Below are 23,449 nucleotides of genomic sequence, written 5' to 3' on the forward strand. Positions count from 1 at the left end.
GCTTTTGTGTTGTTAACATGTTTAATGTTATGTATTTTCTTCGATTTGATCTCAAAAAGCTCCTAAAACAGTCAGTGATCCCTGTTGACCTCCCTCAGCTTTTATTACCGCTAATCATTTATTTAAGCTCAGTTTTTAAAACCTTAGGATGTATACCGCCCAGCCCATGCAGCAGTATATGAATGACTAACCTCGTATTCTCTCAGTTGTTCTCCTGGCTGAAGTTTGGTCCTGTTACAGCATCCTGCCATACGATTACATTTGTTCCTGACCACCGAGAACACTCACGTTAACTTTTATCGAGTGGAAAAAAAGTTAGCTTGTTTATATTATGCTAACATAGCTGTGTCGCTAGCGGTCATTATCATTATATACCAGCTAGCCAAACTTCAGTAGCCCTACAAACGTCACTGCTGTTTAGTTTTCTGTCTTCATTTATGTTGGAAGTGATAGCAGAGCTGTACGTTTTAATTTGTTTCCAAAACCCCGCAGTCAGGACATGCTATATTGTATTTAGATAGAAGCTAGCGAGCTAACTTCCTGCTAACTTCTAACTCCGTTAAATGTCATAAATTCCGTTTTCATGGATGCCTGGATGTTAAACTCAATTGTTACACCTGGTAGAGCAGAACGCTGATCATTTTATTAAAGATGAAGACTTTAGACAGTTTTTCAACTCTCAGTAATGCCATAGTGATCGTTTGATATATGGACCTGCAGCGGAGTTTAGACCCAGACACGGCTAGTGACGTCAGACTGAACAATCGGATACTTGTGGAGCCGCAAGTTTGCCTCTCTTTCGTCCACTTTTGTCTTTACGCAACGTTACTCGGCCTCGCCCCTCCTCCCCCATCGCTTCACCTGCAGGACGCGACAAGATGGACACGGCAAATCTCCGTTAACGAGTTACTGCACATCGCCGTGCGTGGGGCTGGACGCCATAAACGTGTTAGCTAGCTAACTACGCTAACGAGCTAACCACGCTAACGCCATGCAGCCCAGAGGCGCTGCACAGCCTAAAATCCTTGCATTTTCTCAAAAGTTGACAGCGCGCCTTATGTATGAATTCTGTTTGTGCTTGATGGCCGCGAACCGATTTTATGTGGAACACAGCGCTCAGCAATCTGTCAAAAATGTTTTAGTACAACTTTGGTAAGCTATGGTGCTGCACCGCTTGATGGATTGTCAGAGCATTACGGCTACCGAGGAGCCTTTGCGGAGTGATACGTACTGTGCTTCAACGTAATATTACCCTACTGTGTATAAGGACTATAAATGGCACCTGTTAAGAGACGTGGTTACAAGAGGATTTCAAACTCAATGCTGTCAGTCACACAGTAGAAGTTGGGAACAGAGCAGCTATGAAATCTGTCTTTGTTACTATGCTCAGCGTCTTTTAGTTTACATTTTGACTGCACAATTGTGAGCTTTTTGTTATGCACAAAAACAACATTGTTTTCTTTTATTTATGGAGCATTATTATTTAATAAATGCTCATAATTTATTTTTGAGTAAATCTTATGTACATCTATGCTCTATGTTAATAAAAGTGCCTGTGTGACATTTGGGACACAGCTTTGACTAAGAACTCTCTTTTTGTTCTTACTTTATGGCTTTTAAAAAAAATATCGAGATATATATCTTATATCGCCGTCCAGGTAAAAAATATCGAGATATGAATTTTGGGTCATATCGCCCAGCCCTACTCACCACGTTATTAAATTAATGCATGTAAGGTGAACTAGCAAACACCGTCGTAGTTACATGCGGCCTTCACCCTGGCCAAAAAGGCTAAAATGACCAAAGAAAAAGTGGAAAACGGTTAAACATGAGAGGTTTTTGGACAAAGTTTGTGTTTTTTCCATTGTTTAAGCACTGCTTCCAGCCAAGAGTGATACCATATATGCCCTCTAGCTGCAGAAAAGGCTAACATTGTTATCTTTTTACAAAAAAACAGCTGAACATGAGAGGTTTTTGGACCAATTTTGTGTTCTCCATTCTTTAAGCACCGGTTTGAGCACCGGCACTGTTTCAAAAGTACCGGTTTGGCACCGGTATCGGATAAAACCTAAACGATACCCATCCCTACCTGTAATTATAAAATATATTTTTGTTGACTGATATTTTTTTTACTGAAATTTTTATTGTAGACAGGAACATTTGTTGTTTAATACTTTATCTAATTTGGTCTAGTATGAATGGCTGTGGAAGAGGTATTTATTAGCAGGAAAAGCTGTAAAAATTATTTTAAAAAAATACAGTTAAAAGTCCAAAACTTTATACCTTCCTTCATATTCTCCAAAGCTGGAGTCCTTGTCAAGCCAATATTTCCCCTATTTCCTCCACATTTGCCTTTATTTTTTGGCATCAATGTAAAGAAATTTGCTCTTGGTATCTCATCGGTTTAAATAAAGGTTGCATTGACTCACTACACAATCTTGTGGTCCAAAGTGGTATTACATCAAAGTGCAGCCTAGTCCTAATCTTACTTCTGTTGATGTCTCTAAACATAATAAAAGACACTTTAGACATAAATCAGTCTTTTCTTTTCTTTTGACTGATTAATGTCATTTTGGGAAGTTACACAAAGCGTGCTTTTACAGAGTTTGCAAATTACAAGCACAACATACAGTTTAAGGCCCACAAATGAGAGACAATTGAAGTTTTGATATCATTGTTTTTATTTTTATTGTACAAAAATACATTTTTCTCTTCGAGCAGCTTCTCAGTATGTGCGATGTGCAAAGAACACAAGTTGTCAGGTATTCAAGTACTTCTTACTCATTGGATTTGGAGGTAGGCCTTCATATTTCAAAACACAGTTATGAGGTAGTGTGCAACAGCTCCCAGTCATAGTTTAGTGCTGGAACAATAAAAATTGATGGATCCAGCTGATTGAGAAGGATTAAATACACTCCAATTTAGAGCAAAAGGAAGCCTATCGCACAGTGTTTTTACAGTGATGAGGAAACCGTGTAACAATGCAAAAGTAAACATTTACGCAAAGAACTTTATCTTGAAATCAGGCCAAAAACATAACTTCTGACGCACATACAGTTACCAGGAAGTTTCCAACTGGACCTTCAAATTAAGAACACACTGCTTATTTCAGGAAACCATTTTAATGCTAAATGTCCTTCAGTATCTAAGTGTATCCAGATTAACTGGAATTGACCTCCCAATTTTGTGAAATCATGCAAAGCACGCTGAAAATAACTCAACCGATCCTTCACTAAGTTCCCATAGAACTAAACGACACTCTTGTGTTTAATGGGATATTTTATCCCACAAAGGAAGTACTTTGTCCTGGAAAGATGGCAGCAAAACAAACTGCAGAGTCTGACTTTAGTCCACATTCATAATTCTTTTCAGTGCCAAAAAAAAAAAAAAGAAGCTTGGCATCACAAAGCTTCTAGGCCAAAGCTGGTATTACTGATGTCAAACACCATCAGTCAGTCACCGGTGCTGATGGCAGCTTGTTGACGAAACAAACACATTCTTGTACGCTCATCCAATTCAGTGTTGTGGGGCGGCTGGAATCTATACCAGCTACCAGAGGTGGGATACACATCCTCATACTCAGATCATTACTATTCAGATAATCTGGTCTATTATTGTAAAATATCAAATGAATAACAGACCACTTTTCCTTTAGGAGACATGGCTTTCTCCATGTGATCTGTTAAAATGGTGGCATTTGGGAATTTGGGAAGGAACAAAAGGATTTTCCAGAGTGCTTTGCATGCTGGGATCAACTCATTATAAGGTTTTCTTGCAACATTTTCACTTTACGAAAAATATGCTCAAAAATTAACCAGGTAGACATAAGAAGAGTGGAGTAAGGAAACAGCAGTGTAATCCAGTGTGTAAATTTCAACATCTTCACTGACTGTTGTACTTCTGGGGGATTAAAGTCCTGAGATATTGACATGCAGGGTTTTTTTTTCCACATGTATATGAGCATTTTTGCAGTTCCCACTGTTCACTACTATAGGCAACACATCAGTTAATGCCCCTTTAAAGCGCAAGGTAACACTGAACTGACAGCAGCCACTAGTTTAGTTGTTTTTTTTTAAGAGGTCAGACATAGGGTGGTGGGGTGTCCAAGGGGTAGTTTGTACTATTGGTGGGACCAAAATAGCCCCACGTCAGGTGCTACTTTACACATCGGCTCAGGTTACAGTTCAACCAAAACACAGAGGCTCCAGAAGCACATGAGCGTGAACAGAAAGTGCTTTTCAGTGTTTAAATCTGTCCTTAGTTTTCTCGTCTCGTCCAAAAATAAAGATATTTATATTCATATATGTACAAAGTCCTACATGTAAACAACACCACGGGGTGGTGGACTCCTCGCCTGTCTGGTGCCAAGAAGTTTCACACAGCAGCTGAGTGTTTCGCTCCATCTCTGAGCTGTGGAGGCAAAAACAAACACACTAACAGACTTCAGTGAAACCACCGTCACAACAACTGCATGATCCTCACCTCTAAACAGGTCAGTTAAAATGTGTGTTGTTACAGATTTTTACCTTTAAATGTAACAGCGACATAATAATCCCGATCCTGTGGCAGATTCTGCTCTGCATTTATAACCGTAAAGGGTCCGAGCCAGACTCCAACACATGCTGTAAACACTTGTGATCCACACGGATTCACAAATGTTTCATGAACAAAGAAACATTTGTGGTGCTCAAATCATTAATTTAAAGTCTGCAGCTGGGTTGAGGGCTCTTGAAGGCACCACAGCCTGATTTCATTTTGTGGTGTCAGTCAGTAAGGAGACAGGTGCCACTAGCTATGTAAAGACCGTGCATCATTGGGTCTGCATTGAGCAGATCTGTGTGGTTTGAGGACCTGAGCAGACCCAAACAAAAAGTGATAGCGTCTCACGGAGCCAGAGGAATCATGGATGTGGCTAAAAGCATCTGTGGTACATTCTCCCTGTCCTTTAAAATGAAATTTCAATTGTACAGTAACATCAAACGACAATGCGAAGAAACAGTGTTGACCTCCTCAAAGCATGACTATAACTATATACACCAATAAATTTAAAAACATGCAATAAAAAACATCCTAATTATAAATGTCAAAAACTTTTTTTTCATGTCTTAACTGACTGTATATAAAAGATGGACATAGCCATGTGGGCTCAATGTGAGAGTTTTTGAGCCAGCCTAAAGTGGTGTATTATGAGCACTTTGGCTTGTAACCAGTGTTTATTTTGATTTATTTTAATCGACTAAATGAATATGATTATAATTGACTAAACCTAAAACTGACTATAAAGTGTAAATATTTGTCACATCAAATGCAAATTTTGTTTTCATGCGAAACAAAGAACATTGAAGTTGTATAACAACAACACCAGCAACCTTGGATGCTGAAAAGTTGTATTGTTTCTCTTTGGCAGATCAAATGTGCCATCTAACCTTACTGCACGAGGAAATTCATTGTGATTGGATCACTTCCAACCTCATCCCGCCTTTCTACACAATTGTTCTGATTGGGTCTCACCTTTCCAGAATGTTTTTATCTCATTTTTCTTTGTTGATAAATGTGTCAATACATTTCATTATAATTTTTGTCCTCGTGCATGACTTATTAGTTCTCCTCACCTCTTCTTCCTGTTAAAAGGGAGTTTTTCCTTCCCACTGTCACCAACTGCTTGCTCAATCTTCTGATTTCTGGGGTTTTCTCTGTACTATTGTAGGGTTGCTACCTTACATTGTAAAGCACCTTGAGGCAGCTGTTTTTATGATTTGGTGCTATATAAATAAAATTGAATTATTTAGTCATCTTGTCATAACAAAAGGTGAAAAGTATGACAAATTATTATTTGGCAAACTTAACAGTGGTTGTAACCAGACTGTGTCCATAAATTTTTCTTCTTCTTTACTTTATTCCCTCGTGGCTGACTCTCATGCTTCTGTGTTGCCACCATATTGTTACGTCCCCTAATTCATGTTCATGGAGGCAGGATGTGCCCACAATTAAAATGATCACAGTTCTGAGTATTTGCAGGCAGTTTGCTTTGGGTTTATTACAGAAGAATCTGACCACCCCCTAACTGTTTCTTGCCCCCCTCCTTATGTCCACATGCCACCCCACCCCCAGAAATCCGAGAAACGTCCCTGGCACTAATCGACTCTATGGGTGTGAGAAGCCACTCACCAGCTTCCTCTGGTTGCTGAGGCAGAAGGTGCAGATGGGCCGCAGGGAGGGTGCGTTGAGGGCGGCGGGGCCGTGCAGGATGCTCTGGTAGCGCAGGCAGGGCTGTCCGTCCAGGCAGTCCTCCCCCAGCAGCAGCACGTTGGCCAGGTGGGAGATGTAGCTGGAGGCCAGGCGCAGTGTCTCGATCTTGGAGAGTTTCCTGTCGGCGGGCTCGGTGGGGATGAGCGTGCGGAGCGCCGTGAAGGCCGTGTTCACGCTGTGCGTCCTGTCCCGCTCCCGCGCGTTGGCCGCCTGCCTCTGTTTGCTCACGCCGGGCAGACGCGAGTCTCCTCCGCTGCTCCTCCTCCGTCTCCTTCTTCGTTTCGGGGCTCCCTCCTCCTGGACCACCTGCCCCGGCTCCCTGCGCGGCGTGCAGCCGCCGTCGGAGCTGTTGCTGGCGCTGTCCAGGTCCTCCAGGTCTGAGGTGAAGCAGTCTGGCTGCACGGTGCACTCACTGCCGGTGGACTTCATCCTGGCTCTGCTGCAGCGTGACTGGAGCTGCTCGGCCGTGCGGGCGGCTCGCTGAACACCACTTTATCCTGAGGGTGAAAATAGCTCTGGGGGTCGAGCAGCTGCCGCCGATCCGGTGACTTAGGGGGCCGGCACGCCATTTGTAATGACTGACGGCTGCTTTCTGGATCCCGCCACGGAGAAGAGAAGACAGGTGGAACGTAAAGGGAGTGGAGGAGGGGGGCACCTGTTGTGGTCTGGAGGATATGGGTTTAAATTAGGCTCCACCGAGGTGGGGCTCCCCTCAAGGCCAATAGGCCATATTCCATATTTGATTCAGACTGAAGCTTCTGTCCACCGATATCTGTTTACACTTTAATGGAAAATAAAAACAAAGCAACAATTCTGCAAATCATTTTCAGCAGCTTTCTCGTCATTTCTTCAAGTCGTCTTCAGGAATAGTTCTCCAGGCTTCTTGAAGGACATTCAAAGCTCTTCTTTGTTTCTGCCTTTTGTTCTGTTCTCTGTCAACATGATCCCACACTGCTTCAATAATGTTGAGGTCCGGGCTCTGGGAAGGCCGATCCATGACTGATAGTGCTCCGCTGTGTGTTTTTCTGTCCAGGGATGATTTTACTGCATTGGCAGTGTGTTTGGGATCATTGTCATGATGAAAAATGAAGCTGTTGCCAATCAGATGGTCTTCCATGGTGGTTTAAAATCTGATGGGACTTTTCTGTGTTCTGTAATTCATGAATTTTAACAAGATCTCCAACACCACTGACTGAAATGCAGCTCAAACCATGACTGTGTTTTACTGATGGCTGTAGACACTGTTGTAGCTCTCCTGACCTCTTCTGTACATGCTGATGATGATTTGGACCAAAAGTATTTGGTGCATTCATCACTCCATCAGACCTGTTGCCACTGATTTTAAGTCCAGTTCTTGCGTGATAGTTTTTCAAGCTTGCTGCTTCTTCTTTTGTCCAGTTTCCTCAATTTCTTTAAGGACACACTGCACACCATGATGAGATATGCCAGGTTTTCAGCTCATAGCTCTTTGGGAATCACTTTGTTGGTGCAAAAATACTATTTTATGTCAATCTGTCTTATCTTTGTCATTTTCATAGAATTGTCTAAAGAAATAAAAACAAGTTATGTGTTTTTATGAGGCTGTTAGTAACAAGGTGCCTAAAGAAACACATTAAATGTGGTTCTGCCTCTTTTACAGATTTGATCCACTATGGAGCGTTTTCTCTTCCTTCCTTCTTTTTCATGGATGAATTATCAATGTTAATATTTACTGAAAGGAAACCATTTCACAGTGATTCAGTCTGGACCTCTTTGACTTTGAACTTTACTGTGTGTGTGTGTGTGTGTGTGTATTCACTGGCAGCTCTCCTGGCTTGGCTGTCGGCTCCGAGCTTCACTGAGTGAACAGTCCAGGTGTTTTCCTCCCTGTCCGTCCCGTCCCTTCCCGCTGTCTGTGCCCACCACGATGGACACACACACACACCTCCTCCTCCACCTTGCCGAGTGCCATCTTTGGCGGTGGATATAAATATCTGTGAACACACTTGTGTGTGTGTGTGTTGCTGAAAAACCTCTCAGCCTATCACTTTCATTCAGATTAGACTTGAAAGGGGAAGTGAGTTTGGGTTTATTGATGAAATTTAATCTTAACATAAACATTTAAATTTCTCAGATTTTTTTGTTTTTGTTTTAAATAATCTTGATATATTTGTATTGTTGTCACCAGAGGGCAGTTAACTCCCAATCATCATTTCCACTCTTTTTGGGGGGTTTTTTGGAGAGCGCAAATAACCTCCACAGATATGTGTGAGGCCCTGTTGCCACAGGAGGCCAAACAGGATTTAAATGAACATACTGGACTTAAAAGCCCCCCATAACCTTTTTTAAAAAAAAGTTAATATGGAACAATTGACTCAAAACAGCAGAAAAGTCAGCTGGCTCTTTTGCCTTTGGCTGAGAGAGGGAAGGAGAGGAATCCTAATTGGTGTTGAGCTAATGCAACCTCATTAATCTCTTAATCCTCCTTTCCTCGCAGCCTTTGTTGCCCCGACCTGCTGGCTGTGAACTTGTCTGGCCCCTGCAGCAAAGTCAAATGCCTCTCTGCTGCTGCTCTCAGCCAAAGTACTTATTGTAAAACCTTATCTTTAAGAATAGTTTAAAAGTTTACATAATTAACTAAACAATCAGCAAAATGTGAAGGAACAACTGGAGAGTTTATTTCCAAAGTGTTTATGTGCTGTGTTGTAGAGATAAAAACTAAAGCTGAACTAGGGCTGGGCTGTACATTCATGTAATACCATCTTGTACCAGAAGATGGTGCAGTGAGTCAGCAAACCCTTATTTTGCCAGACACCCTTTTCAGACGTTCTTATTTGCAATGACAGTCTGCCAGAAGTTAAGCAGCAGGTAAAATGCTGCCCCTGTGGTTAAAAAATAAAAGAAAGAAAACGAAATCTTGAATTCAACAAAGCTTAATTACAGAAGGTACCTGTAAGGAAATTAACAAATTAAAAGCATCATCAAGTTAAAAATACACCAGATCAGTGACGTAGCTAAGGGGAGGGCCTCAGGTGCCCCCTCTAAATTCCTTCTGGAAGTCATTTTTTCTGGGAAACAGCCTTTTTCTCTTCCATGCACCATAGTAAATACAACTGTAGACTTATTTACTCTTAAACTCATATAAATATGGAGCCATCCATTTTGTTACATGTCACACCTAATGAATTTTTATGGAAGCAGGAAGTCTGTCCACAGTCTGAAAATTCAGCAACTTGTAATGATTTAATCACATATAAGTGATTTAGTTTGGTATTAATACCCCCCCCCCCCCCCCCCCAAGTTCCTGTGCCACCCCATCTAAAAATTCCTGGAGACAGCCCTGCTTCCATATATATGCAGGTTTTTAGGAAGGACAACAAGCGGTACCTCTAAAGGAGCTTTATTTTCTTACAAAACAGCCAGTAGCCAATGCTTTGATAAGAAATAACAGATTATACACTGATTAAGAAATGTACAACAGCAAATATGTGACAATATAAAACAACAAAGTAAATAAATAAATACTCTTACTGAGGTTTGGATTCACGGTGAAAAGGACAAACCCTGAAGATTTACTGTAAACTGCTGTAAATGAGTGAAAGAACCCAATGAGTCAGCACAGTTAAACTCTGAGGACGTGTTAATGTGTTAGGGTGACAAAATATCTTTTAGTGTTGGGACTGCAAATAATGTTGAACCTCAGGTGAGGATTTTTCCTTCTGAAGTGTAGGTTTTGTAGGTTTTAGATGTTAATCAAGTCTGGAAAATAGTTTCCCTCTGCAGCTTAAGAGCAATTTCTCATCGGTGTGACCAATTCCCCAAAACAAACAAACATAAAACAGGGGTCCGTTCTTCGTACCTCGCTTACTACATCCAAGATCAAATCATCGTGCTAACTTTGAGCTCGCTATTCCGGTTCTCCGAACACACCTGTTGTTGACGATTAGTATAGCTGGATGAAGTAATGTGAGATCACTGGGTGGCTTAACAGGGGCTACGCATCGATAGTAGAAACATTGATCGGCAACCCTTTGATTGGTCGGCGAAAATGTCGAAGGAGCGCGCTCAGTATTTGTCGGCAGCAGAGCAAGAACTCGATTGAGGGATTTCAGGAGTTTCAGAGTTTAATTAAAACGCAAGGGAACACTGCAAAGGCTGCAAAAGCAAGGAGAGAGGGCTGGCAGAAAGTTGCTGACAAATTAAACTCATAAGTAATTTATTATTATTAATAATAATAATAATAATAATAATAATAATAATAATAATAATGGATTGGATTTATATAGCGCTTTTCAAGGCACCCAAAGCGCTTTACGATGCCACTATTCATTCACTCTCACATTCACACACTGGTGGAAGCAGCTACAGTTGTAGCCACAGCTGCCCTGGGGCAGAGTGACAGAAGCGAGGCTGCCATATCGCGCCATCGGCCCCTCTGGCCAACACCAGTAGGCGGTAGGGTAAATTTATTATATTACACCATATTATATTATATTATATTATATCATATTATATTATATTACATTATATCCTCTTTCACATTAGAGCCACAACAGGACCCACTAGAACATGGGAACAAGTAAAAGTGAAATATAAGAATATTCTACAGAATGGTAATATTTATCACTTATATTGCTTTTCGTCTCTTGGAAAGAGACCCTGAAATAATCTGTTTGTTTGTTTATAACAGCAACCAAGAAAAGGGCAGCGCACAAAAAGACAGGTGGTGGTCCTGCACCCCCTCGTCAACAAGTTGGTTAAGTGAATAATACCCTCACGGGAAAATCGACATCTCTCTATGAGCACACTGTCGCGCTGAGCTAAAGGATCCTGTCTGTCCCGCAATATACGCTGAATTCTGAAAACTCTCCTTATCAATCTTGCACCTTCCGCAATGGGTTGCTCGCGTAAACGGACAGGACATGGCTGCGACAGGCTTCCCAAATCCACCTTCACTTTTATAGCCGTGGTCTCTCATCTTGATTACATGAAGTAATTTACTATTACTACTCTAAAATACGAATTACATCTGAAATAATCAAATACATGAAATAGAATGATTAATAGTACATTTCCCTTTTTGTTAGGAAATGACCTGTATGTATCTGTATGGAATCAATAAAAGGATCAAATACTGCATTAACTTTAGTTACATTGATAATATTTATTTATGGTGAAACAGTGGTAAAATATCGCTGTTGCTTTCGTATACATGAAGCGGACATACCTGAGTGGCCGCGATCTAATCTTGTTTACATAAAGTAAGCCTGCTCCCGAGCAGGTTTACGCTTACGGATCTGTTGCTATGACAGCAAGTCCCGGATGAGCTTTGGAGAACCGAACGATCCAAGATCACGCGAAATCGTCAACAATCAAATCCAGCTAACCTACTTAGCGAAGTACGAAGAACGGACCCCAGGTTGTCCACGTGTTAGCTTAGCTTAGCACAAAAACGAGGGATAAGCTGCCTTTTTCTCCGTCTTGTATGTCGGCATCACTAGTTTCCATGCTAAGCTCAGCTGATGGTGACCTTTGGAGTCTGATTACGTCTTGGTGCTTTCCAGATCACCTGAGGGTTTTACCGCCGGCTGTTTGGTGTCAGCCTCGTGTGATAGGCAGCTGGAAAAAACAAAACAAATAAAAACATGAGGCTGGATAACTACACAGATCATCACTGAGAAGCAAAAAGACACAAACAGCAGAAATTTAACCTTATTTTGTATCTTTTAGTTGGTGTTTTATCTCCCTACACTTGATTATTTTCACTTTTTGTACTTTTTTTGTCTTTGTTTTGTCTTAACTTCTATTTTCTGCCATTTTATCTGCATCGTCTCTGTTAAGACTTTTAGCATTCCTCTGTTTTTTTATATCTTGTATATCTTTTCTATACTGTAAATAATATTGTTTTAACTTTTGAATATTTCATTTTAATTCACCGTGGCACTTTGAATGCCTTAGTTTTACTTTTTCACTAATAATCCAATAATCACACCGTGACGCCTCTGCCTTTGTAAATGGAGGGACAGTAACTGCGTGTGCATATGTAAGCGTGTAAAACCTGAAGATAGTCAGATTAACAGTATTTTGTCTCTGTCATTCTGCAATTCATCTGATGTAAATGTGAAAAAAGGCACATAACTTTGACGTTGGATGACGAACTCTGTATTCCTCGTCCACACGTAATTTTTATTTTTTCTTGTAAAACAAAGGGGGGCCCAGCAAAAAAACTTTGGGAACCATTGGCCTAACCTAACACTCCTGCTCATCCTCCAAACCTCCGTAACTCCTGACTTCCTCTTTAAAGATTCGCATGCAGAACTTTTGTATGTCTTTCTCTGCTGAAATTCCTGCACTTTGTCTGTCCTCCAGCTGGTGCAAAACAAACAAAACAGCTTCAGTTACTGGGAAGTTTGAAAAATAATAACAATGATACATGACATGTGATTGTAACGTGAGGCTGGACTGTGGCAATGAACTGCAGCTTGTAAAATCCAAACATATAGAGCAGCATTTGGCTTCAATACATCATCGTCTGTAAGTGGCCAGTTCATGAGGACGGACTCATGTGTTTCTGTTTTTCTTCATGTGAGTCTTCTGTCTCTCATCTGCGAATCTGACAGTCTGGAAAAAGTGACGTTCCTCCAAACAAGGAGTAACAAATAAGAGGCCAAGACACAGAAAACACTTAACAAGTAGATGCTCTCCTCTTTAAACTGAGGCTCCATGTTCAGTTCTTACCCTCCTGGCGCAGAACGACCCAGAGAATCCATTCTGGCAGGCGCAGACATTCGGCCGGATGCAGCGACTGCCGTACAGACACTTCTGCTCACAGAGAGCTGAGACACAACAGCAACAGATACACAGTTAGAAGATCAAATAAATCAGTCCTGCTACAACGTTCTCTGTAAGATCCCAGCTGAAGTTTATCATTCAAGGCACAAAGAAAACATTTCTGAAACAAAATGAGATTTAAAAAAAGCTCTTACTTTATATTTAGTGGGCCTGTGAGAGAAACATATCTGTACTAACATGGACTGCCACGTCATTTGACAGAAATGAAAATGATCAACCTACTGAATTCAAAGACACCCTGAAAATCAGAGTGAAGAAATGATGCAGTGGGCTGATCCCGTTTCTTGGAATTTCATTGCAACAACTCAAAACTGTTCTCTGTAGTTTTTATGCAAGACTGACAACCTCGGGAACCTTGGATGGTGTCCCAGTCTGAGGTGCAACCTTGTGGTGTCAGATGGACCAAAACATAATGTCCAAGAGGAGTTCTGTTGAGTGTGACAACGAATCAATGGTATCGATGCCTACGTCCTCCATGCATCCTGCCTGTTCTCACCACATGATGCTGGGCTTTGTCGCGCACCAGGAGCAACCCGGGACTCACTGCGCCATTATATGGTCTGACAGTCAGTCCAAGGATTTCATGGCAGTCAGGGTACGGTTGTGTAGCCTGCAGTGGTCTGTGGGATATTCCTCCCCAGACCATGACTGACCCACCACCAAGCTGTTCATGCTGAACGATGTTACAGGCAGCCTAACGTCCTGCACTATAACACATCAGACCCTAAACTAAAGTAACTGTTTGTGTCCTGGGATCTCCTACATGATCCTGGACACAGCAAACTTTCTGACAATGGCATGTATTGATGTGGCGTCCTGGAGGAGTTGGACTACCTGTGCAACCTCTTTAGGGTCCAGGTCCAGCCTCAGTGTCACTACTGCTACCAGAAATGACACTGAGGCTAGCCAAAGGCAAAAGTAGTAAAAAAAAAAGCAGAGTAGGAAGGAAAAGCTGTGAGTGTCCTTCACCTGTAAGGCCTTTCCTGTTTTGGAGGTTGTCTTATTGTTGTCCCTCTAGTGTACCTATGAGTGTGTGTTTGGTTTTGATACTCACAGATCTGACACAGCGTGCCATGCCACCCTGGGGCGCAGTGGCAGGTGTTTGGACCGACGCACTCGCCTCCATTCAGACACTTCTGCAGACAGCTGGCTGAGAGGACACACGATGACAGAAAGCTCTGAACATCATCATCATCATCATCAAATATTTGTTCTGTTTTTCATTCACTTAATACATAATGTCAATTAACAAATTGACATCTACATTTTTAAATAGCTGAGGTGCAGGGCTGTGCTCACACCCGACATGTCAATCACAGCACACAGCCACGGCTCTCACAGCTGGAGTCCAACTGAAGGATGTGTCATGTGGTCTTTGTGGTCACAGAAGTCCACACAGAGCCCCGCCTTCACTCTGATGACACATTTAAATCACTTCGACCGGAGTAGGACTTGAGGGTAACAACAGTTCTCCTAAGAAAGCTTGAGCAAGTCAGCAGGTAACACTTATCTGTAATTAATCTCTTCTTCTTTTGAACTTCTGTCTCTTAGGTAACTGTTACCACTCTGCGAGGGTCAAAGGTCAGTCAAGTGAAACTCTGCAGGCACTACACCTGATGGTTTCCACATGTGAAGCACCTCTGCGGAGGTGTTGCCAGGTCAGTCTGAGAAACTCGCTGCGTGCTCAGGAGGTCGGCACGAAAGCAAGGCGAGAACAGAGGAACGTTTGCAGCGTTGTTTGTCACCTCACAAAAACTACAGAGCAGAATTTCATGAAACCTATTGGAGATGTGGATCATGGGTGAAGCAAGGACCTTAAACTGAGCAAAAATATGTTCTTATTTAATGCTTTTCATCTGAGGTTGTATTTACCTCATTTCCAGTTCTGCTAAGGATGTTTTTTATCCCCAAACATGTAAAACCTTAGAAGTGAAAGAGGCTGTACTCTGACTGTAGGTCAACATAAGAAGAGAGCAGAAGAAGTGTTCAGGTGTTCGTGTCTGCCTGAGCGTTACGGATCATTACACGTACGTTTGTCACATCTCTTCCCTCGCCAACCGGACAGACAATCACAAACATCTGGACCAACGCACCGCCCACCGTTCATGCACATGGGCTCACACACACCTGGAGAGGAGGAATGAGGGAGACAGTTTTAATCAATTAATTCTTTAGTTTGTCCAAAACATGACAGTAAAAGCACACAATCTGGAAATTAAAGTGACACAAGTTCGTCCACTTCGTCATCTTTAAAAGCAACTGAGTGATAATTAAAGTAACTGGAGCATCTGCAGACAAGGAAGATGACCAGGAGATGAAGAAGAAGTGCTTACTTCTCTCACACCGTCTCCCTGTGTACCCCTGCAGACATGAGCAGACGTTGTTTCTCATACACAGACCACCATTTTTACAGGGAGGGTTGCAGACAGCTGGAGGAGAAAAAATATATTAGAAAAAGTCCTGTTTTTCCTATATTATTGCACTCCAGTAGCTTTGCATGATTAACAGCTCAAAAGAATCCTTATTTATCTTCTACTGGGCCCCTCAGCTCATCTTTTTTCTGAAACAAGGCCTCTTAGCCCCTCCCCATTTAACCTAGCTTTCTTCTGATTGGCTAGTCCTCACCAACAGACATCTGTAATGTCAGTATTAGGATAAACAGTCTCTATTAATACACTACACATACATAACCTGATTATTTGAAAAACTGGTCATGTTTAATATGAGAATCAACCACTAAAACAGTATTTTTGTGATTTTGAAAAAGGTAAAAGCAGAATAGCTCCCAATTTAGATGCTTTTAGACACTTTAAGCTTTGAATCTAGCCTGCTGTAGATTTACCGTTCTGACAGTGTGCACCATAGAAACCGTGAGGACACTCGCAGGTATTCGGTCGAACACACGAACCTCCGTTCAGACAGACAGGGGAGCAGAGAGCTGGAAAACACAATTTGCAGTTAAACTTTACCCTAAACTTAAATCAGATCTTTGCCCCCTACAGCATGAGTAACACAACTCACCGGTCTCACAGGACGGTCCAGTCCAGCCTGGTGTACACATGCACTCATCTGGAGATGCACACTGGCCTCCGTTTTGACAGTGACGGCTACACACCACTGCAACCAACAAAAAAAAAAACATTTATTTAATTCAATTCAGTGGATTTTTATGTTGATTTTTGTGGCCTTGACGAGTTTTGTCTCTACAACATTAGAGACAAAACTCCAACAATCAGACAATCCCCTTTGAACAGCACTTAGCGAAAGTGGGGAGGAAGACCTCCCTTTTAATAGGAAGAGACCACAATAACAGTTATGAAAGAAAAAGTTTTTAAAAAAAAATATTGTAAATTAAGACCGTAAAATTAGAAAGAAATACCCGAAACAAAAGAACAATGTATACAAATGTACTGCTGTTTTAAAAGATCTTCACTGATATTGATATAAAAGAAGTAAACTCACTTGTTTCACATCGAGGACCAACAAACCCGTAAGGACAGGAGCAGGTCTGCAGTCCCACACAGGTGCCTCCATTTTCGCATGGTGACCTGCACAAGGCTGCACACATGGAGTTTAGAAATGAGATGTAATACTGACATGTTTTTAGTGCATGCTCTTATAGACTGTAAATAAAAGTGGACATAACCACTGCGACATCAGTCATTGGTTTGTGAAGACTTATTTTGAGAGCTCAATATTAGCTTCACACCCACACTTACTTTGTATTGGTGGAGCTGGAATTAATCTGATCTACGTAGCTAGCTTGCATGGTGTTCAATTACATCTATCAAAATACATACCCGCTAATTAGCATTAAGTAACAAAAAGATAAAATAATGACAATTCACAGAACATGTGGGACTGCACAGCAAACCATATTACCTGTCTACTAAAAATGCCCCAACAGGCACCAACACTATAAACATAGTCCAGAGGTCCAGTTAAATGACTCTGATTAACTAAAGTGACGGCTAGTGCCTGTATTCACTGAACCCTGTGTAATTTTAAGCCTTAATACAGTTTAACTGGGTTACTTATAAAGAAATAGTTTTCGTTTTAGGCTGTAAATATTTTTATTTCTGCTGTAAATTTGGATTTTTTAAACATGGGGCTCAATGGGATTGACATACTTTTTGGAGGCAGCCTCAAGTGGACATTAGAGGAAGTGTAGTGTTTGTCACTTCACTTTTCATCACCTCAGGTTGTTACTTGTATACATGAGGTGGTGTCATTTACAGTATTACTTAATGGTTAAGTGAGCTTCATAGCAGCTACCAGAGGTAGTTGAAGAATTTATAAGCTATTATAAAAGTTAATCATTCTTAAGTTTTAAGCCTTTAATTAATTTGTTGTCTCAGTATGTTATACTAAAAATGTGCATTAAATAGATCCTGAACTGGATTAACTTGGAAACAGAAGCAAACGTTACCTTCCTGACAAGTCTCTCCATGGTATCCTCTGAGACACTGGCAAACATTTGGTGCAATGCAAACCCCACCATTCTTGCATCCCGGATCACAGATGGCTAATAAAATATGGGAAAACAATTATTTTACACTTAAATTATTAAAAAATAAATTCTAATGCTATTGCTTTTTACCTTTTTGGCAGCTAGATCCAGTGTAGCCTGGTTTGCAGCGGCATGTGTTGGGCGCAGCACACTCCATGTTCCTACCGCATGCATGCCTGCAAACAGCTTGAAACACAGATGGGGAGGAGCGTTAAGATGTTAAACCTACATATATTTTTCTATTAGACTGGTTTATCTCTCTTTTGTGGCACATGGACTACATACTAGAGATGGCACATACCACTTTGTTATGTCTGATACTGATACTGATATCATAAATTTGGATATCGGCCGATACCGATATGAATCCGATATAGTGTGTTTTTTAATCAATAAAACTGTTTTTTTAATATCTTGCTGCATTTTGTATAAGTTCAAACTCAAGTTAAAAAACAAACAAACACTAAGGCTATTCTGTTATACCTGTATGCAAAAAATACACTACAACCAAAATATTTCATAGTTCAGCAATACTGATCAATCTAATAAAGTTAAACCTACTCCATCCTCCCTATTCTGGTATTTTAAAGAGTAAGCAACCTAACTAATAGGGTTGCAAACTTCCAGCAAAAAAAAAAAAAAAAAAAGGGAACCACCCCCACCCTCCACCTCATGATGCTTAATCGACGTAATCAACTTTAATTTGATGCAGTGTCAAAAAAAATGCACAAAAATAAAAAATTTTTCAAGAATAATTAAATAGATTCAACGTCTTTCTTCAACAGAACTGCAGACTGCACAGATGGTACCTTCCCAAAGGAAAAAGTACTATAGCTTACTAGGGTATATTAGACTTAATAGTTACTATATACAGTAATGGACTTCTATACATTTTACATCATATTAAAACTTTGGGTGTAAGATTCGGATAATTATTTATTAAAAGCTAGACATTTTAAGTGAGAATAAGAAAGAAAAGTATGTCTTTGTGCCCCCTTTTCCCTGTTCATGCCCTATCGGCCCCCCTGGCTAAACTTTGCTAGATCCGCCCCTGCACAGTTACCAGCCGACAGCTACATAGAAAAAGATCCTGGTGTAGAAAGTAATATTAAATAAATTCTAACAACAGCTTATCAAGCTTAAACGTGCTGCTGTTGTTCAGCTGCTGGTTTCCTGTTTGTGGCGCGAAGTGGGCGATAAACAAACAAGAGAGTCTCTGCTTCCACTTGTCTTTGCAATAGGATGATGTCGGCGTAAATGTGCTGTCATATTCGTTGTGTTCCCACTAGTGCTGTCAGCGTTAATCTCGTTAAAATGGCATTAACGCCATAACGCGGCAAATCTTCGTTACCACGGATCGCCCCGTGCTTGTGGCTGGACGGCGTCAACACGTTAACAAGCTAACTGCGCTAACACTAGTTCCCACAAATTGAGCATTGCGTGGCACATCCGACATACTGTTTTACTTTTGTCCATGACGTGCTTACCATCAGGGTCATACTTCACATGAAAACCAAGATAGTTCCAAATGCCAGATCTGAATGAGGGTGGGGCAGGTTCAATTTTGGGCAGCATTGAGGCAGTTGCCATGTTGCAACGAGCTTAGCTTCTATCTTGCTAGCTTGTGTTGTGCTCAGTGGATCTGCACTCGACAGTGCAACCTAGGCGGAGTAGTCAAACACAGATCCACTGAGCACTCAACACAGACAGCATCGTCAGAAGAAAAGTTGATAAAATAAATAAAAAATGTTGTATTGTTCAATACATATGCGTACCGAACCGAAAGTACTGTATCGAACGGTTCAATATCGATACGAGTATTGTTGCACCCCTAGTAAAGACCCTACAATAATACAACTGAACATGCTGCAAATTTTAGGTTTGCAAATTTGCATCAGAACTGTCAAGAGGGGTGATGATTTGGGCTTGTTCCCAGCCCCCGGACCTGGGTACCTTGCAATCAGTGAGTTCACCATGAACTCCTCTGTATACAGAAGAATTCTGGAGTCAAACCTAATGCTTGGCTAAAACTGGGTCATTTAACAGGACAATGATCCCAAGCACAGCAGCAACAGAATGGCTGAAAAAGAAATAGAATCAAAATAGTCAAAGTCCAGACCCCAACCTGAACCTGCCAATTTTTTTGGCAGACCCTATAATAGTCGTGCATTAACAAACCTTCAAACCTCAATGAACAGAAACACAGTGATCCCCAGTGACGTGACAGTGACAAATTAAGTCATATATGTTTACTTCATGTTATTGCTGCTAAGCTATTTCATGGGGTGTACTTAGTTAACACAAGATTGCTGCAGAAGAGTCCTGTTGAAAACTGTTTTTCATAGCTGTATCTTATATGAATAATAACACCATTAGAAATTGGTTCTGCCGATTTGAGATATTTGGATATCAAAGAGAGAACAAGTTTACCTTTACAGGTATGCCCATTTCCAGTATATCCTACTGGACACCTTCCACAGCGGAAGCCCCCATCCTTAGCTGGTTCACACTGGACACCAGGAAAACATGGCCGTTCAGCACAAGCCATCAAATGTTCGTCAGCTAGTGTACCACTTCCAGTTGATGACTGGCTGGATGTAGATCTTTGTGCCTGGGAGCTATAGACCTTGTCGGGTGTTGTGAGGGTCAGCACTGGCACAATCTTCGGCATCTCTGATCCTGGCTCAGTTTCATCCCCGTCTGCAGAGAACTCAGACTCAGAAAGGGAGTAGGACAGAGAAGTGAGGGCTGCTGTAAGTGGGAGGGCAGGTCTTGGTGGAGTCCAGGGTTTGGTCTGGGTGGATGTCAGGTGGTTGAGCTGATGCTGGGTTGTTTGTTTAGCTGCCGTTACTCTTCCAGGCTGAATGGAGAGCCGAGGTGCAGCGGCAGTTACTTTAACAGGCGTGGCACCAGTAAGAGCTCCTTCAGACTTCTGGAAGATGATCATAAAGTGAGTAAATGGACTTTAATGTCCATCTGTACGATTTTCTTTTAATGCTTTGAACAGTTACCAACTCACCTTGGAGACTGTTACATGGGGCATGACAATCTCCCTGGAGGCACTGGCGTATGTCCCAGTGTCTGATCTAGGGTTGGCACGTGTGATGTGAGTATTTGCAGCGACATCCCTCGAAGCAGAAATGATGGCCTCTCTTCTTCCTGTGCCACCCTCTCTACCTGATCCTGTAACTTGGTGCGACCTAATGAAGGATGAGGACAGGTGCTTGACACCATACCTGTTGGGCAAGTTGGGTAGGTGGACATGGACGACTTTGCTGCTGCTACTTCCATATGAGGATCGGCTGGACTTGCCTAGTGTCTGCTGCTGAGGCAGGTGATTGGATGCTGAGGAAAGGGATAACGGTCATATTAGCTTGTATATCACATTGATGACACAATCATGACTATAATTTATACAACTGCCCTTGGGATATTGTTCCTACACAGTTTTTGGACACTCCAGAACCTTCAATTTCCCAGATTACAAATTTTGCTAACAAAGCAGTCCATGTCCTTATTAAATAACCTTGCCTGAAAAGAGTTAAGTAATTTTTATTTCTGAACTTATATTTCTATGATGGAATTCATGGAGAAAATGCTGTATGCTCAGCCTTTTTCTTTTTTAGACTAAGCCACTGAAAATTTCCGATCACACCTCAGGACAAAATATGCTCTACACAAACTTTTTAATGATGACGTGCTGCCTTTAAACTCCAGTAATTGTGCCATTTTGTTTCCAGTAAGATTTAGATCTACTTTCTTGCGAACCCTCTTGAGGATTAGGCTAGCATCTAAGGCACTGTCCTGAAAAATGGGTTCTTCTCTTCATGTACAGCCCCAATTACTTATGGTGTGCCTCAAGGTTCCAGTTTAGGGCCTATTTTATTTACCTTGCATATGCTCTTGCAGAAATCTAATAGTTCATCCACTTCTTTGCTGATAGAATCTGGATCAAGCCAAAAAGGCATTACTTTTAAGATCAACTGCTTGTAGTTTTTCTACAAAATAAGGGAGATTTGGCAGTGCCTACTCGATAACTCTGGAACAATCAAATGTTAAGTCTCTAATGAAACGAAACCCCCAAAGATATGCATGTTTTTGATGGCCTTCACATATTCTTACTGTTTATTATATTTTAGTGTTACATTTCTTTCCTGTTCTGTCTTGTTTTTAGAATACCTTTGTTAATTTTATTTATATTTTGATTTTATACAACTGGATCCTGTATTCTGTCTTTCTTTCTATTTTTTCGATCTATTTATGTTCTCCACAGTGGTATGGACAGCACTTTGGTCATCTCCAGTGGTTTAAAAATATGTTACAGAAAGAAATATGATTTGGCCTTAACTAGAGTTAAGTAGAACAGCAGAGTGGCCTCAGTTACACAGGCCTCAGACTGGTGTGAGGGGTTATTGGCAGTTGCTGTGAAATAGATTGCCAGTCACGCACACTAGAGGCCTGTCACAAAGCTGCTTGCAACTACCAGTTACTAGGGAAAAATGTGTATTTTCCCAACTGATTGGTGAATGGTTGCTAGCTGTCTGTAGGTGAAAGTGGTCACAAAGAGAGTGCAGTATGAAAACCCTTGCCACTAGCAGATTGCTGCAGTCACATGTATTCTTATGACACTAACCTGCCTGCAAACAGTATGCAATTGCTCACAAAATTAGTGAAATTTGAAAAAAAAATTGTCTCAAGATGTAAACAGAAAATGTTTAACTTCAAAGTAAAAACTGCAACCAAGACATTTTAGAAGGTGCAACTTTTCAAATGACTGCCACTTCCTATTCATGTTGGATTTTTCACAGTCTCACCACTCTGTGAGTAGTTGGTAAGTATTTGTAGACAGCATCTTCCATACAAACAACTGGTGACAGCGTCCCAGTGACCAAAATAATTGTAAGGAGGTTTTCAGGGCAACATTATAAAGTTCTGTGTGACCAATTTCACCTAGCAACAGCTCGCAACCTTCAGCAACGACATGCCAAGCGGTTTATTCATTGGTGGTTAGCAGGGGTTTATTGATTGGTCTCTAGGCATGCATAACTGAGGTTTTAGCAATCAGTTTCATTGCAACCAGTCAGGGAATATAAATTTTTCCCTAGCGGCCAATGGTTACCAGGTCAACCAGCAACTAGATCTGAGGTACTGAGCCCTAAGATATTCATATTTCTACCCCAAAACGTAAATTTCCAGTCATAGCTTTGAAATCTTTACTGAGAAGCATTAGATTACTAAAATATGCTAAAGCAGCAGCTTTGGGTGCTACAGATCATGTCATTATAAAGCTGCCATTGATGTCATTCTGCTGTGTATCGCGTATGTGTCGCTGCGTACTAAACACAGCTTGACAGGCTTAACAGAAGTTTGACAGGAATCTGCAAAACGTTGCGTTAAATGATAAAATACAGCAAAATAAAACTAAAATTGAAAAGCAGAACATCTGGTCAAACGATGACATGCTGAAGGAAAAAAGCATGTCTGCTTTCAGTCCTTGGACAAATAAAAGTAAAGAGAAGAACAGCAAAGCAATTTAAGCGATTAATGTCTTGTTTGTGGTGATGTGACTCTCCAGACAAACACAGTCCACAATAAAGGGATTTAAGTTGGAATCAGACTGTCTCTTTAGAGTTGGGAGCCCCCCCACCATCTCCCCTTGTGTGAAGTCACATTAAGGAATCTGCTGTAGAAACTTTGTGGAACCGACTCAATAAGCAATGCACCAGAGGTGGTTATTTCATTCAGGCAGTCTCCAACCACTTATGCTGATTTATCTCCTGCAATAAATGACATTCTTTCCAATCAAGAAAAACACATAAAGCAACATCAGGCAAACCAGAATATAACGAGTGCAAAATA

At 41.2% G+C, this 23,449-nt stretch overlaps 2 protein-coding genes across 3 annotated transcripts in view; both read right to left on the reverse strand.

Moving 5' to 3' along the window:
- Nucleotides 1-2,643: 2,643 nt before the first annotated feature.
- On the reverse strand, nucleotides 2,644-6,866 carry LOC146681055 (transcription factor 15). Of its 2 annotated transcripts, none has more exons than XM_085449008.1 (2): nucleotides 6,169-6,866; nucleotides 2,644-4,433 (listed from the first exon to the last, which is right to left on the reverse strand). In XM_085449008.1, exons 1-2 carry the CDS (start codon nucleotides 6,676-6,678, stop codon nucleotides 4,239-4,241), a joined length of 705 nt encoding a protein of 234 aa, XP_085305134.1. In that variant the 5' UTR covers nucleotides 6,679-6,866; the 3' UTR covers nucleotides 2,644-4,238. The 2 variants fall into 2 exon arrangements, with proteins under 2 accessions (XP_085305134.1, XP_085305135.1); XM_085449009.1 differs by having other exon boundaries at nucleotides 4,309-4,410; nucleotides 6,169-6,865.
- A 2,746-nt stretch (nucleotides 6,867-9,612) lies between these two features.
- The window catches only part of LOC146681056 (von Willebrand factor D and EGF domain-containing protein), a 39,323-nt gene continuing 25,486 nt past the window's right edge, over nucleotides 9,613-23,449 (reverse strand). The window contains exons 22-33 of the mRNA XM_085447677.1: nucleotides 20,610-20,935; nucleotides 20,021-20,522; nucleotides 17,681-17,776; nucleotides 17,510-17,605; nucleotides 16,543-16,638; nucleotides 16,102-16,197; nucleotides 15,923-16,018; nucleotides 15,414-15,509; nucleotides 15,112-15,207; nucleotides 14,135-14,230; nucleotides 12,967-13,064; nucleotides 9,613-11,847 (exon numbers count right to left, since the gene is read on the reverse strand). Of these exons, the coding sequence (XP_085303803.1) occupies nucleotides 11,827-11,847; nucleotides 12,967-13,064; nucleotides 14,135-14,230; nucleotides 15,112-15,207; nucleotides 15,414-15,509; nucleotides 15,923-16,018; nucleotides 16,102-16,197; nucleotides 16,543-16,638; nucleotides 17,510-17,605; nucleotides 17,681-17,776; nucleotides 20,021-20,522; nucleotides 20,610-20,935 (1,715 nt within the window). The 3' untranslated portion in view covers nucleotides 9,613-11,826. The remainder of the gene's footprint in view (nucleotides 11,848-12,966; nucleotides 13,065-14,134; nucleotides 14,231-15,111; nucleotides 15,208-15,413; nucleotides 15,510-15,922; nucleotides 16,019-16,101; nucleotides 16,198-16,542; nucleotides 16,639-17,509; nucleotides 17,606-17,680; nucleotides 17,777-20,020; nucleotides 20,523-20,609; nucleotides 20,936-23,449) is intronic.

Source organism: Copadichromis virginalis, linkage group LG23 (assembly GCF_057382275.1).
Source record: "Copadichromis virginalis isolate Kocher_CV1m ecotype Utaka linkage group LG23, C_Virginalis_male_GT1.1, whole genome shotgun sequence".
In the NCBI taxonomy this organism is placed as follows: Eukaryota; Metazoa; Chordata; class Actinopteri; order Cichliformes; family Cichlidae; genus Copadichromis; species Copadichromis virginalis.

Bases quoted from the DNA above. Each gene is read 5' to 3' on its own strand.
- LOC146681055 (XM_085449008.1), bottom strand. From the start codon at position 6,678: ATGAAGTCCACCGGCAGTGAGTGCACCGTGCAGCCAGACTGCTTCACC. The intron at 4,434-6,168 runs GTGAGTGGCTTC...GAAGTCTGTTAG, and splicing joins TCAGCAACCAGAGGAAGCTG to TGTGTTTGTTTTTGCCTCCA.